Source organism: Apiospora hydei (assembly GCF_038363865.1).
Source record: "Apiospora hydei strain CBS 114990 chromosome Unknown utg000005l_segment0_segment0, whole genome shotgun sequence".
Lineage (NCBI taxonomy): Eukaryota > Fungi > Ascomycota > Sordariomycetes > Amphisphaeriales > Apiosporaceae > Apiospora > Apiospora hydei.
In genome coordinates this window covers 2,641,225-2,654,768 of record NW_027117364.1, presented here as the reverse complement: position 1 = coordinate 2,654,768, position 13,544 = coordinate 2,641,225, and the positions used below count along the sequence as shown (strand labels likewise).

The 13,544-nt window shown below is 54.0% G+C and overlaps 3 protein-coding genes across 3 annotated transcripts; 2 read left to right on the top strand and 1 right to left on the bottom strand.

Moving 5' to 3' along the window:
* Positions 1-685: 685 nt before the first annotated feature.
* PG997_006277 (uncharacterized protein) lies at positions 686-4,694 on the top strand (the record flags this gene model as incomplete). The annotated part of the gene is made up of 5 exons (XM_066810592.1): positions 686-1,523; positions 1,580-2,032; positions 2,071-3,177; positions 3,233-3,323; positions 3,368-4,694. 5 exons carry the CDS (start codon positions 686-688, stop codon positions 4,692-4,694), a joined length of 3,816 nt encoding a protein of 1,271 aa, XP_066669515.1.
* A 668-nt stretch (positions 4,695-5,362) lies between these two features.
* On the bottom strand, positions 5,363-7,257 carry PG997_006276 (t-complex protein 1 subunit epsilon; the record flags this gene model as incomplete). The annotated part of the gene is made up of 5 exons (XM_066810591.1): positions 5,363-5,824; positions 5,881-6,997; positions 7,057-7,105; positions 7,168-7,185; positions 7,248-7,257. 5 exons carry the CDS (start codon positions 7,255-7,257, stop codon positions 5,363-5,365), a joined length of 1,656 nt encoding a protein of 551 aa, XP_066669514.1.
* A 4,285-nt stretch (positions 7,258-11,542) lies between these two features.
* On the top strand, positions 11,543-12,830 carry PG997_006275 (uncharacterized protein; the record flags this gene model as incomplete). The annotated part of the gene is made up of 2 exons (XM_066810590.1): positions 11,543-12,301; positions 12,378-12,830. 2 exons carry the CDS (start codon positions 11,543-11,545, stop codon positions 12,828-12,830), a joined length of 1,212 nt encoding a protein of 403 aa, XP_066669513.1.
* Positions 12,831-13,544: the final 714 nt, after the last annotated feature.

Here is a 13,544-nt window from a genome sequence, read left to right as displayed (position 1 = left end):
GTCGAATGTTGATTGAGGGTTCAATGGATAGGTATGTTTATGATGTAGATGGGGCCATGCTTCAATGTTCATGTGTCTGGTAGTGGCCCCTAACGGCGACACTTGGTCAATTTTGCCCGGCTGCCTTTTGGTGTATGTTGGCGTATGCCGCAGATCCCGGCCGAAACCTAGACCCAGTGGACCATCCGTCGTTAGGGACTGGGAACTATCGCCCATCATTGCGTAGCACCTAGCACACTCACCTACACCTACACCTACTACCATCCATGCATCTATTGTATGGCGAGGCTGGCATACTGAGCGTATCCTTTTGAATGATGGACTCGGGCCTCCTGTCCTCCCCCGACTACTACTAGATCATAGATCACCTCGAGGCCAGAGACCTGGTTGAAGGACACACCGACTGGAGCTGCAACAGAAAACACCTGTTCCGCTAGCTCGAGCGAGCCCGCCCCTACTAACCTAGAGCCATCAACTCTCAGGAACCCATCTACTTTCTCCAGATCGGCCGGCAATACCCTACATTTTCCAGCACCATCAACACGACCCCCGAGACGCGTGCGATTTGGCCTCCTTGACCGCATCGACCCCGCCGCCTTTTCTCCTCCGCGCAAACGAAGGCGAAGCCCCGAGGCATTTGCCGCGCATTAGCAGCCGGATTCCCGTGCGACTCGACCTCCATGTCATGACACGCGACACGACAAGGATGCCCGACTGTACTCACGGCCATGGCAGCCTCGAAGCAGACATTCTTGCCGCCTTGTGGGAGGAAGTGCCATTTTCGCGACTGCCCAAAGATGCCCCTGCCGAGCTGAAGGAGCTGGTCATCGACATCGAGAACCCCAAGCGAGTGTATGCCATTTACCGCGCCAGTCGCCGACACAACATCCAGCTGCTGGTCGAGAAGTTCATATACCAACTCCGATACGGCTGCGGTTCCGACGATTGCCCGACTTCCACCTGCTTCAGCTGCCGCACACGCCTAGCTGGCAGGGCCCCCATACGGCGCTACAGTCCGACCAGTGCAAGAACGCTGGCCATCTACCTTGCCAGTCAGGACAACCCTGAGTCTCGACTTTGCCCTAACTTACAGGGTTCGAAGGGGCCAGGCGATGCGATTAAACCCTTGATCTTTGGGCCCAAACCCGGCGTTCGTTCGCCGGAGCGTGGGCCGCCTAAGCCATTCAAGCACCACGGCGGTTTTCACCGTACAAATACCGTGGAGGATGAAGAGAAGCCGAAAGCGCTCTCATCTCCATCTGGCCCAAAAGCAGCGGCGTGTTTGGGGTCTGCAGTGGAAGGCAACCAGGCAGGTGGCGATGCAGTGCCCCGCAGGTCCCATACCGGAACGAGATCTCCCAATAACGTCGTTTCCCGAGTGACTATCAGTGAGCGACCTATACGTAAGGATTATAGGTCATTTGCTGCAAATGTCTTTGGCACTGTTGCCTTCAAGATGTTAGAGTGGCTCACCCCTCAGAACCTTGAGGCTATATCAGAGAATGCAGCTCAAGTAATGAGAAGTTCAACAACAGCTGGACCCCAAGAGAACCCCCCAGCCGCAACGACATGCTAGAAGGGCACTTTGTGCCGTCGGGGTCGACATCGGTGGATTTCGAGGAGCCCCGTTACGATAAGCCCGGCTCTCCTCGCATTCCTCCCCAAAGGCCGTTACCTCCTGATGCTCGCCAGGCTCCTGGGAACTTACTCGATGATGGAGACAAAGACTTGGACCGGAAACCTCAACCAAATGGGGCGGTTGGGAACCAGACGACTCGACCAGGTCATTCTAAAAAGAGATCCAGCGCCAGACTTCGAACTTCTACATCGGCCAGACCTCAGATCAAGGTTACGTCGGACCACTATTCCGAGCCGCATCCTGACCAGCCTTTGTCTGCCCTGAAATCACCTCGGGCGACTACAGGACAACTAGACCATCTGCCCAACGGGTTCTCGGTCTCAGGCCCTATTCTCTCTCATCAGTCATCATCTGAGAAGCTGGAACAGGAACCCAACAGCCCGAAAACCACTGGTACCAAATGGAATGGTCCAGATCACCATGATAAGGAGGTCAACGGAGTACATCCAACAGGGGCGATATTGTCGGTGAATCGAAACCTACGCGGGGTGCTTTGCTGGATTCCGAGTCATCCGATGCGAGTAATGGTGTCATTGAGGGCGAGCCTAGCATTGACGAAACCCTGCCCCAGTCACTACCGATCCTGCGCAACGATACGATAGATTTCATTTGTGATGTGCTCCAGGAAGACGGGACCACAGAGACGCACCTTCTTGAGCCTCCATCCATAGAAAACTCCTTCAGACGGAGATCTAAACCCTTAAGGCGCAAAAGAGGAGTCGATGGGGCGTATCGTTCGAACCTCAGACTCGAGTGGAAGCTGTTCATCGAGCAGAGCATCTTCAACACTTTGAGTGATCCATACGCCATACTCAAGTCATTCGGCGAACGCGATACCTTATTGGACTCACAAAGCCTCTGGTACTACATGTTGCGGATGACCCGCGTTGCTCCCAGCTTGGTATTGGATAGCCTCTGGATTGCTTCATCAAGTCTATTTGCTCCGCCCAGGGCCCTGCAAACACTTCAGTCCCCCACCGCCAAAGTCTTTCCAAGGCACCCCCGACCACTCACGAACGACCAAGCCGGTGCGGTCTTGTCGGTGTGTTTTCACGCTCTGGTGGCCCTTGCGCCACTCTTGGAAGATCCAAAGCAGCTCATGGACACGTCACGTATTAGGTCCCACGGTCTAACAAGGTCAGGTTCGGGAGCTATTGCGTCCCAGCCAACCTCTCTGTGTCTCCAGTACGAAGATGCGTTCTCAGATGACTTGGCACTGCGGTTAGCGAGGCGGCTACTGACTGCTATCCCTGCGCGGAGGTATTTCGACGAACTGCTGCAATTCGATCAAGAGGAAGAAGACGCTGGCGGCGAACCAGACATACTGGACACGCTCATTTCTCACATCGAGATATCCAACAGCTACCCTCAAACGCTCCTGGAGTTTTCCGACGCCGAAAGGCAAATGCACGAAAAACGAGTTCCAGTGTTGCTGCTTGACTGGGCGAGAACCATCATGATGAGCGAGTGGGAAGGCAAACCCGAGATTGTTGGCAATGGCCCCTTTGGCGGTGCTCTATCCCTATTCGAGGCCATGTGTAAGTTATCTGGTTTCTCCTAACTCGGAGTGCAAGCAAGACTAACAGGATGCAGATTCGAAGCGGAGTTCACTCATGCTAGCAGATGCTGCTTTTCGCACAGAATATTTTGGTGATCGGCTGGATGCTATCAACATGCCAGTATCGTGGCTGACCTGCAACTCTACCCGCCAAAAGGTCCATTTACTAGACTACCCTTACATATTCCACCCTCGTCTCTGGTGTCTTACTTCCGTGGCATCAACTTCTCCCGTATGAGCCGAGCTTACGAGGAATCGCATTCCTTACAAAGTCGAATTCGCGCAATCGTAGAGCCCGACAGCTTAGTTACCGAGCCGCACCAACGGAATGTTCTACAAGACCTTCTCAGAGTCCCGTCAGCCAAGTTCCTTATTTTGGACATTGGCAGGCAGACTGTCATTCGAGACGCGTTTGACCAACTGTGGCGGAGGGAAGAGCGCGAGCTCATGAGACCTCTCAAAGTTCATCTTGGTGAGGATTCTGGAGAGGAAGGCTTCGACTCGGGCGGCGTCCAGCAGGAGTTTTTCCGCCTGGCCATCGCCGAGGCCTTGAATCCGGACTTTGGCGCTTTCGCTATCGACGACAGAACCCGTATGACCTGGTTCCAGCCAGGTTCTCTGCAGCCGGAGTGGAAGTTTGAGCTGATTGGTCTCCTCATTTCTCTTGCTTTGCACAACGGTTTGACGTTGCCGATTACCTTTCCGAAAGCCTTGTACAAACGACTGCTTGGCGAGCCTGTCACGGAGCTTCATCACATTGCTGATGGCTGGCCAGACCTTGCCAACGGACTGACCACGCTACTAGAGTGGGACGAGAAGGATGGCGCCGTCGAAGACGTCTTCGCCCGCACCTACGAATTCTCCATCTCCATGTTCGGCCAGCCCGTGTCCCGCGAAATGGACGCCTCCAGCACGGCCGAGTGGCCCCAGTTCTCCAGCAGCGTGCCCACGAGCGAGAACCCCGAGGACGCGCCCCTGGTCACGGGCGACAACCGCGAGGCCTACGTGAGCGACTACATCCGCTACCTGACGGACGTGAGCGTGGCGCCTCAGTTCGCGGCCTTTGCGCGCGGGTTCCGCACCTGCCCGCACCCCAAGTCGCTGCGTCTCCTCAACGCGCCGCTGCTGCAGTCCCTCGTCGAGGGCCAGCAGGACATTGACATTGGCGAGCTCAAGCGCGCCGCCCGCTACGTCGGCTGGGACGCCTCGCACCGCACCGTGCGCGACTTCTGGAGCGTCGTGCGCCGTTACGACGACGGCATGCGCCGCAAGCTCCTCGAGTTCGTCACCGCTTCGGACCGCGTCCCCGTCGGCGGCATGCGCAATATCCAGTTCGTCGTCCAGCGCAACGGCGAGGAGGAAGGGGATGGCGGGCACTTGCCCACGGCCTACACCTGCTACGGCACCCTCTTGCTGCCCGAGTACCGCGACAAGGAGGCCTTGGCCGAGAGGCTCCGGATGGCGTTGGAGAATGCGCAGGGATTCGGTTTCGCGTAAAGAGGCTATGGGAAAGACCGTACAGCTCGAATGGTTTGGTACGCAGTATGTCTGAGGAGTGGTTGAGGGAGCAGAACAGGCGCATGATAAGTAAGATAGATAGAGGGAATGGGATTTCGAGAGCAAGCGGCGACATGGCCAAACGAACTGTCTGAGTAGAACCGAAGAGGAAACAAGGGGAAAAACACACGGGCGTACAAAGCGAGGAAAGAGCGAATAGTTTTCAAGGTAATTAAGTGTCGTTGGGGGTATTTTTCTTTCCTTTGCTCATGTATGGACTTTACCTTTCAGTGTGCTTGCTGTGCAGATGTCGTTGGATGCGAGCTGCTCTTATTGAAGTGCCTGTGTATAGCCAAGCAGGCGGTGCTTCTGACAATACGTCTCAGAGAAATATACTCTTTCCGTGCTCTCTTGCCTGGTTTCGCCTGCATCTCTTCACGCAAGCACTTAGCAACATAATGCATCGAACATGGTTGTACCAGGGACATCATTTGCTTTTGTCTAAGCTATCTTCAGGTATCATGACTGTACATGTACAGTAGGAGTAGTAGTCTATGAGTGGTACACAAGGCCCCTCGCCGTGCCTTTACAGCTGCGCCGCGTTGATTTGACCTGGCCCCCGAAGGCTTCATTACTATTTTCTATGTCGTCCTTGGTTGTGGTATGGCTTAGAAATCATCCTCGCCAGATCCGCTAACAATGACGTTGTTGACCTTAAGGACCATACGGCATAGCTGTGTAGCCAGCTGGAGTTGCTGCTTCTTGCCAATGAGAGGGTCGATCACAAAGGACTTCTTCATGTCGTTGCTGCCCTTGTTCATGCAGTCAACACCCAGCTTGCCTCGGACTTCGGGTCCACCCTTAACCTGCTGAGACTTAACTTCGGCCAGGGTGGCAATGGGGTTCATTCCACTGTTCTCGGCCAATGTCATAGGTACAGTATCCAGGGCTTCAGCGAAGGCGCGCATCGAGTATTGCTCCAGGCCAGGGGTCTTGACGGCCGCGTCCTCGACTGCTAGTGAGCAAGCAATTTCAGCGGCGCCACCACCGTAGACGACGCGGTTGTCCCTGACCAAGTTACGCACGACACAGAGAGCGTCGTGCAGAGATCTCTTGGCCTCGTCGATGATCTGTTTGGGGGTTAGCAATCAACTTAAGTAATATCGGGCAACTGGAAGTAACGTACCATCTTGTTGCTGCCCCTGACGAAGATGGTGACAGCGCGGGTGTTGGCACACTCCTCAATTACCAGCATCTTCTCTCTCGTTGTGCCGAAGGTCATCTCGCGGACAACACCAGCTGTTCCCAGCTTCTCCGGCTTCAAGTCCTCGAATCGCGGCACTATCCTTCCGTTTGTGGCGATGGCGATAAGCTCAATCTCAGGGCCACCAACCCATCTCACTGCAGGCAGTTCGTTCTGCAGCAACAGATGGTTCGCCTCGTCATCGAAACCCCACTGGCAGATGGCCAAGTTGGCACCAGCATCCTTGATCTGCTGGATCATCTCGATGAACTTTTCACGCTCGTAGCTCTGGAGCTTCTTGAACTCTTCCACCGTACCGATATCGAGTCTGTGCTTGGTCTTGGGCTTCGGCGGCTCGAAGGCGCATGTCAGAATTGCGATCTTGGCGTCTCTGACTTCGGAAGGCATCTGGGGGTGGGAGAAATCCTTGTCCACAATCACACCCTTGACAAGAAGGGTGTCCTCCAGAGAACCGCCAACTTTGCCGTCGACCTTGATCAGCTCGAAGTCTACGTCCTTTCGCTCGAAATCGGCAACAGACAGAACGGCGTCGACGGCGATATTGGAGAACTGGTCGTGTGCCTTGGACACGATTTTGCTTCCTAAACTTGTTCGTGCCACCTTGACGAGGTTCTCTGTGTTCGTCCGGTCAAACTCGATAGTGTCTGCTATCCGGTCCAATTCGGCAACGGCGATTTCGCAGGCCTGGTCGTATCCATCGGCGATTCGGATGGGGTGGATTCCCTTGTCGATGAGCTCGGCAGCCTGCTCCAACAGCGCACCCGCCAGCACAACGACACCAGTCGTACCGTCACCAATTTCGTCATCTTGGGATTTGGAGAGCTCGACCAATAGCTTGGCTATGTGGTTGGAGATCTCCATCTGCTGCAAAATAGTGGCTCCATCGTTTGTGACTGTGATATCGCCGTCTGGGGAGATGAGAATCTTATCGAGGCCTCGGGGCCCGAGAGATGTCTTCACGACATTTGCGACGGTTCGTGCAGCGAGAATGTGGGACTTGACGGCCTCGTTTCCGTATTGGCGCTTCTTCTTGCCCTGACTGTACACATGATGCGGTTAGAGATGCCCCCCTTCCATGAGTAGCGAGGGGTAACCTACTCTCGAACGACGATGAAAGGTCTACCCTGCTCATCTTTCATCACCGAAGCTGCAAACGACCCCCGTCAGTATTCCAGAGCGTCGTGGTCGTGTTCACACAAGAGTTCGTACCATTTGACAAATCCAGATCTGAAGCTTCATGTTAGCAAAGGGTCCTCCTATGGTGGGGTAAACAGCAGGGGAGAGCGTACTCATCGCCATCTTGAAGAATCCCGGGGGCTCGCAGGAGCTCAAACAGCGGACTGTAGGGGTGGGGGGACTCGTCAGGAATGCAGCAGGGAGTTTAAACTGCTGCCAAATGTCGTAAATCGAAGCTGTTTGAACGAGGTCCTGTCTGCCTTACGACTTGCCCGCCAAAATCTCCAAATTCTACCTAGGTAGCGGCCCGCCCAAGATTTCCGCGGGGTCGGATTAATGATTCCCCACCTGGGAGCTACCTACCTACATACAGCCTACCTCACGATAGGCCCGGCCTAGCAGGTAATGGGTAAGGCAAGAGGTACCTACCTTGAGGATGCATTACTAATGGCATCCCGGTTCTGATGAATACCTTAAGTACTCAGCTCCCCAGATTCGTTTGGCCAAAACGTACGGGGTCAATGTTTCAAGGCTGTCAACCCAGACGCACGAATCGATTATGAAGACCAGAAACCTCCGAAGCAACAGGTGGCATTTGAACCTATCAGCACTGGCTCTGGACGAGAGCTGATGATGGTAGAATTGGGTAATTGGTGTATTAGCATGGTAGCCACATCCGACTCTCCTCGGTGCTTCCCTTGTTGAGTTACACATCAACCAGGCTCGTCTGGACAATGGGCTGCTCAAATTGCAGAAAGCGCTCTTCTTGTCCTCGCTTCGTATCCCCTGAACATAGTTTCAATCTACACGCGGCGTCAAAGTAATGCTCTCATGGGTAAGTATATATCACCAGAATGGACTCGACGAGTGAGAAGTGAAAGGCAATGAAATGAGACGACAGCATCCGCCGCGAGCGTGTTCAAGGCGTGCGGCATATTCTTCTTGTCTATATTTGTTGTCAAATAAAGTCCAGAGGAATTAAGGGTCGTATCGTATCAAGCAGCTGTGCCGATCACAACTACTCTATGCTAAGGATGCAACCCACGAATGTCAAAAGGACAATGCTGCCCGTTTACTTCCCAATTCAGCCACTACGATATGACAATCAACATGCAGTGGAGTTTTGTAAGGCACTGCCTTAACTGCTGCTGCTGCTGCTGCTGTTGTTATTGTTGTTGTTGTCGTCGATCCCCGCCCTCAAGAGGCAGATTGGTGTAGAATCGACCAGACCACTTTTTATGACCTGCTCGTTTCATGGACGTTGTCAAACAAGCTTGCAATCCATAAACGAGTCGATCTTGATGTTGGCCAGAAGGTCCCAAACAAGCCAAAGCTTACAGCCCCTTTAGATGCCTCTCACTGGCTTTGGCTCATGCATTGAGAGATGGGGACACGCTTCGAACAGCACGGCGGGAGATGTTTTAGCAGAGATGGGTCGAGATGCTATCATTTCCTTGGCTTTTGCTTATGTTCGTGGTTGGAGAAAGCGTAGAAGATCGAAGGCCCTGGCAGGCCTTATACACTGGCGACACAAGCCGTCCGACGTTGAGGACCGACAGCCGAATCGATGGGCTTCGTCCGATGGCTGTTTGGGTTCACCCCTGTATGCCGGGCTGCTTGAGCTAGGTACATGTAGGTAAGCTTAAAAGTGCAGACTAGCCACGCGCCTGAGTCGGCGGGAGCCAAGTCTTTGGCGCAGCCTCATCTATCGGCAGTTATAGCGCGCGCCACATACACACACTTCGCTCAAACCCGTTATCAACCTCAGGAGTCTGGGACTAGTTGAGTTACCGTCACAGGTACAAAAGTTGCGACAGTAAAAAAAACACACACACATCCACAGGCGGGCAGTACACCCGCTCTAAGAGAATCCAAGAGAGAACGTTGGAGCTAGAATGAATTGGCAAGGCAGAGAGAGGGCAGAAGGCATCCAGAGCCAGCGGGGCGCCCCGGTGTCTCCGTTAGAGAAGCATCACCAAAATGCGACTTATTAGTATCTTAGCCCAACAAGGCGAAACCCTCGAATTGCTGACCAGCTTCGATATACGTCACAGCCAGTCCGGCTCCAGATTCTAGAAGAAAAGGCCATGTCTGATCCGGCAAGTCTGCCGCCCGAGCGTCGGGTGGAGTTGGGCCGGGAATGCGCCGACCTTACGGCACGGCTAAGCGAAGAAGAAGAAAAAAAGACGATGCATTGCGCTGGGACCCGGTATTCATCAACTCGCTGCTGATTGTGCCTGAAAGGTGTGTAGAGCAGCGTAGTAGAGATCGTCTCGCAGCTGTCCGTCAATATGTGCACGAGAGTGTTGCATTGTGTGGAAGAAAGGCACGGTCGGGAGCGATATACAAGTACATGTATGTAGGCATGACGACGCATCCGACAGCGCAATTTTATGTGTTGGCCCGTCCGCTTGTCGCAACAGGATTACAGTAAGTATTGGGTGCTGTTACTGTGGTGTTCGGAGAAGTAGGATCCTTAGGCTCCTTAGGCTCCGGGTCACCTCGACTGTACCTGTAGATCGCAAAGATAAGGTTCTTGGCCTATGCAGGAACGGAGCTTCGAAGTCGGGTGGTGGTGACATGGCATGTCCGTGTTCCATACGAGCAACGGCAGTAGCCAGCCATATGGAGGGAAATCTACATAGCCAACTACAACATCGAGGTATTAATAGAGTCAGAGATGATGCCAGGCAGAGCCCCATGCGTTTTGAAGGGGCTAATGGAACGTAGCATAACCAAGACTTCCTCCAGCCTTCTCTCCAGCTGCCCTACGGGTAGGGCAACAGCAAGCCGCGATGCGTGTCCTTGGGGCTTGCAGTAAGCAAAGATCAACAACAAAAAAAGACGTAAAGACCAAACCCAGATCCAGACGAACTCGTTTGGCGCGACTAGTTACTGGGTTCATCGCTGTCTTCGGATTTATAGCCTCTGCTTGAGTCTTGTCTTGTATGTATCGCAAACGGAACGTTACGTTGCAAACAGTCTAACCTGGGATATGCCTTGACTCTTGCTGGGCATCAACAACTAGGACAGCAGGCCAGCCCATGATGATGATAATGGAGTGGCTGGCTACATACATGTATGTACATGTTTTTATATCATTCTGCAGATGCGGTTCGGATTTATCGATGGGCAGACTTGGTGGGCGTGTTTGATGGCAGTAAGCCCGCTGCAGGCCCCTAATGCCGGATTTGCAGAATGAATGGGATCAATAAGTCCATGGTCGGATGACTGATCTGATGATTGATGCGCTCCAAATCAGACGTTGGCGGTAGTCCGGCTGCAGACCGTCGGTTTTATTTTCCTCTCCTTCAGCATGCAGTCGATTTCCGGCACTTTGTGGCTGTGTGTCCGTCAGTTGGACCCTGTGCAGCCCAAAAGAAGTAACTTATGGGGGGACGAGTAATTGGGAATCCATGGGTGCCTCGAGGAGCAATTTTATTTCGGACGGCTGGCACTGACTCGACGAGCGACAATCCCAAGTGCATCCCTGCCCACTGCTCTCGTGTTGGTGCTGACTGGCCCATTGCCTTGCATACTCTTGTTTCGTCAACGCTGGTTGTATTTCCTCTGGTTTCCTGGCCGTCTCTCGCATGCACAAAGCCAATTCCGTCAGCACGTCAGCCGGGAGGTGGCATTGCATTACTGTAGGTACTTGTCAGGTAGGTAAGCAGGCACAGGCTTACAGGCCTATTTCATTGCCGTTCGGTAGCGTGCAGTTGCATACCCTGGATATAATCACTACCCGTCAATAGACTCGTTCCCTACCATGGTCCATGAAGACATCATCTGCCATCTCAACTCGATCAGGCGTTGCGTCGTATTGCCAGCTCGGCAGTGGATATGCAGAGAGATGGCAGTTCGTGTTATCCCCTCTGGCTGCTGGTGCCCCCTCCAGGCCCGTTGTTGATCTCAGACAGCGAACCCTTGTCCTGCTTAGTTCTGCAGTCTGCAGTCCTGTGCCCAGCAGGCTACTGCTAGCTCTGCCCAGTCCCCAGTTCGCTAACGTCGCCTCATTCGTGCGTTGCCATGCTAGCCATGCAGCCCATCCCCACATGGACCTTGCCCGTTTAGACGCTGCTTGGCCCAGTACAATCCTCTTGCAATTTCCGATATGCCACCTGCTATTCAGGAACCACAGACGGTGGGGGAGCAAAGGACAGAGCCAAGAGATGATATACCCCAGTCCATGACGATCGGCCCCCTATCAGGTTATGGGGACCGCCCTGCTGCGGTCTTCTTATAAAGGCCTTCCTCCAGAGATGATCCCTAGCTGCTTCCAATCCAGCTGCTAATCACCGGTTTCCTACCTACCTTCCACTCCTTTGAAAGTATCTTCTTCCAGTCACTCTTTACATCTAGACGAACAGTCTAGACTTCAGAAAGAAGATCATAACCACCGGTGACAATGCGTTTCTCTTTAGCAGCACAGGCCCTTTGCGGCGCCTCTATCGCCCTGGCCGCCCCGACCACCCTCAGCCTGGACGGCATGGACGGACTGAAAGATCTCCAGAACCAAATCGAGAGCGGAATCAAGCATATCGTCGAGGAGCTTGCCCGCCCTCTGCAGTTGCACGAGACCCCGGGCGCTCACACCATCAGCCTGGCGGACTTCAAGAACATGGATCTGAACGGCACTGTCGCCCACGGCAGCCACAACGGCCACGAGAACCATGACAAGGCCCAGCACGATGCCATGACGCAGGTCTCCCAGGCCAAGGTCGCGCACCAGCCTCCTTTCCAGTCCAAGTTCGCCTCCACCCAAAAGGCCCAGTCGTGCGCTTCCAACCCCAATGTGCGCTTCGAGTGGCGCGATTACTCCAAGTCGGACCGTACCGCCCTCGTGGACGGAATCAAGTGCCTGATGAACAAGCCCCCGTCCGGCAAGTTCGAGCCGGCCAAGAACAGATACGAGGATCTGGTCCGCGTCCACCAGAACTTTGCGCCCAACATTCACAACAACAACAAGTTCCTTCTGTGGCACCGCTACTTCCTCTGGACCTTTGAGCAGATGCTCCGCGAGGAGTGCAACTTCGACCGTGCCTTCGTCTTCTGGGATGAGAAGAAGGATGCTGGCCACTTCGCCGAGTTCGACATGTTCTCTCCCGACTACTTCGGCAGCCTGCCCGGTCCCACCAACGGCGCCGGCACGTGCATTACCGATGGCGTAAGTCGATAGAAAACCTCCTTCCCCCAGATGTCTACATCTATGGATGCGCAGAAATAGCTAACTGATCTACCAGGCCTTCGCCAACACCACCCTGCACGTCGGCCCCGGTACTGGCAACAGCCCCCACTGCCTGTCCCGTGCTGTGGACGAGACTGCCACTGCCAACTGCGACCAGAACTTCGAGGACTACTGCCTGTCCAAGACTACTTACCCCGAGTTCGAGAGCTGCTGGGAGTACGGTCCTCACGGTTATGGCCACAACGGCATCGGCTCTGTCATGGGTGATGTCCTGGGCTCTGTCGGTGACCCCGCCTTCTGGATGCACCACTCCTACATCGACCGCGTCTTCCGTGTCTGGCAGAACGTTGACGAGAAGCGCCGCACTACCATCAGCGGAACCATCGGCGACGGATCTCCTCTTACTCTGGACACCCCTGTCATCATGGGCGGTATCCGACCCGACGCCAAGGTCGGCGATGTCCTCGATACCCTGAACGGTGTCATGTGCTACAAGTACCAGTACTAAGAGGGGGCTAGAGCTTGGACCAGAGACGACAGTTGGGCGTTGGTGGAAGACTTTGATGATTGGTTCTGGAGAGAAATTCTGTACATATTCGAGATGAGAGAGGTTGATGGGGGCAAAAAGGTGTTCGCCCCCCCTGCGAGGCGTTCATATGGGCCCTTATTCACTCTGTTTGCATCGGACGGATAAGCTTGCCTCGGCGGCCTGCGCGGTTTGGATATACCCCATTCGTTTACGATCCTTTAAACAAAGAAAACAGTTCTTCTGTATTTACTACTATATGTAATCTTTATACCCTACAATTCGTACCATATATCCGTTGATAACTTGCACTCCTTTGTCTGTTTACAAGTGGCGCCTGTCCACCGCGGTTCGGGGTGTATGTTGTTAGAACCAACGATACGGCTCTTGCACATGAATGACGGAGAGCAAGGGGTTGTTCGTATGTCACCGGGTTGCCAATTTTCCGGTTGTCACCGTTGCACGTTACATTCGGTCGGGCTGTGCTACCTCACGGGCCTCCTCCTTTGGATTATTCTTTCCCCCTCTCCGCACTACTACATATCGACAGCCTCGTCGCAAAGGAGCGCAGTCGTGCCCTTTCAGGTGCCAATAACGTCTGAGGAAACCCCAGGGAAACTACAAACCAAAGAAACTGCAACAAGCAGCAGTAAAAGGCTAAAAAAAGGAGATGGCGTTTCGAGAGAGAAAAAAGAA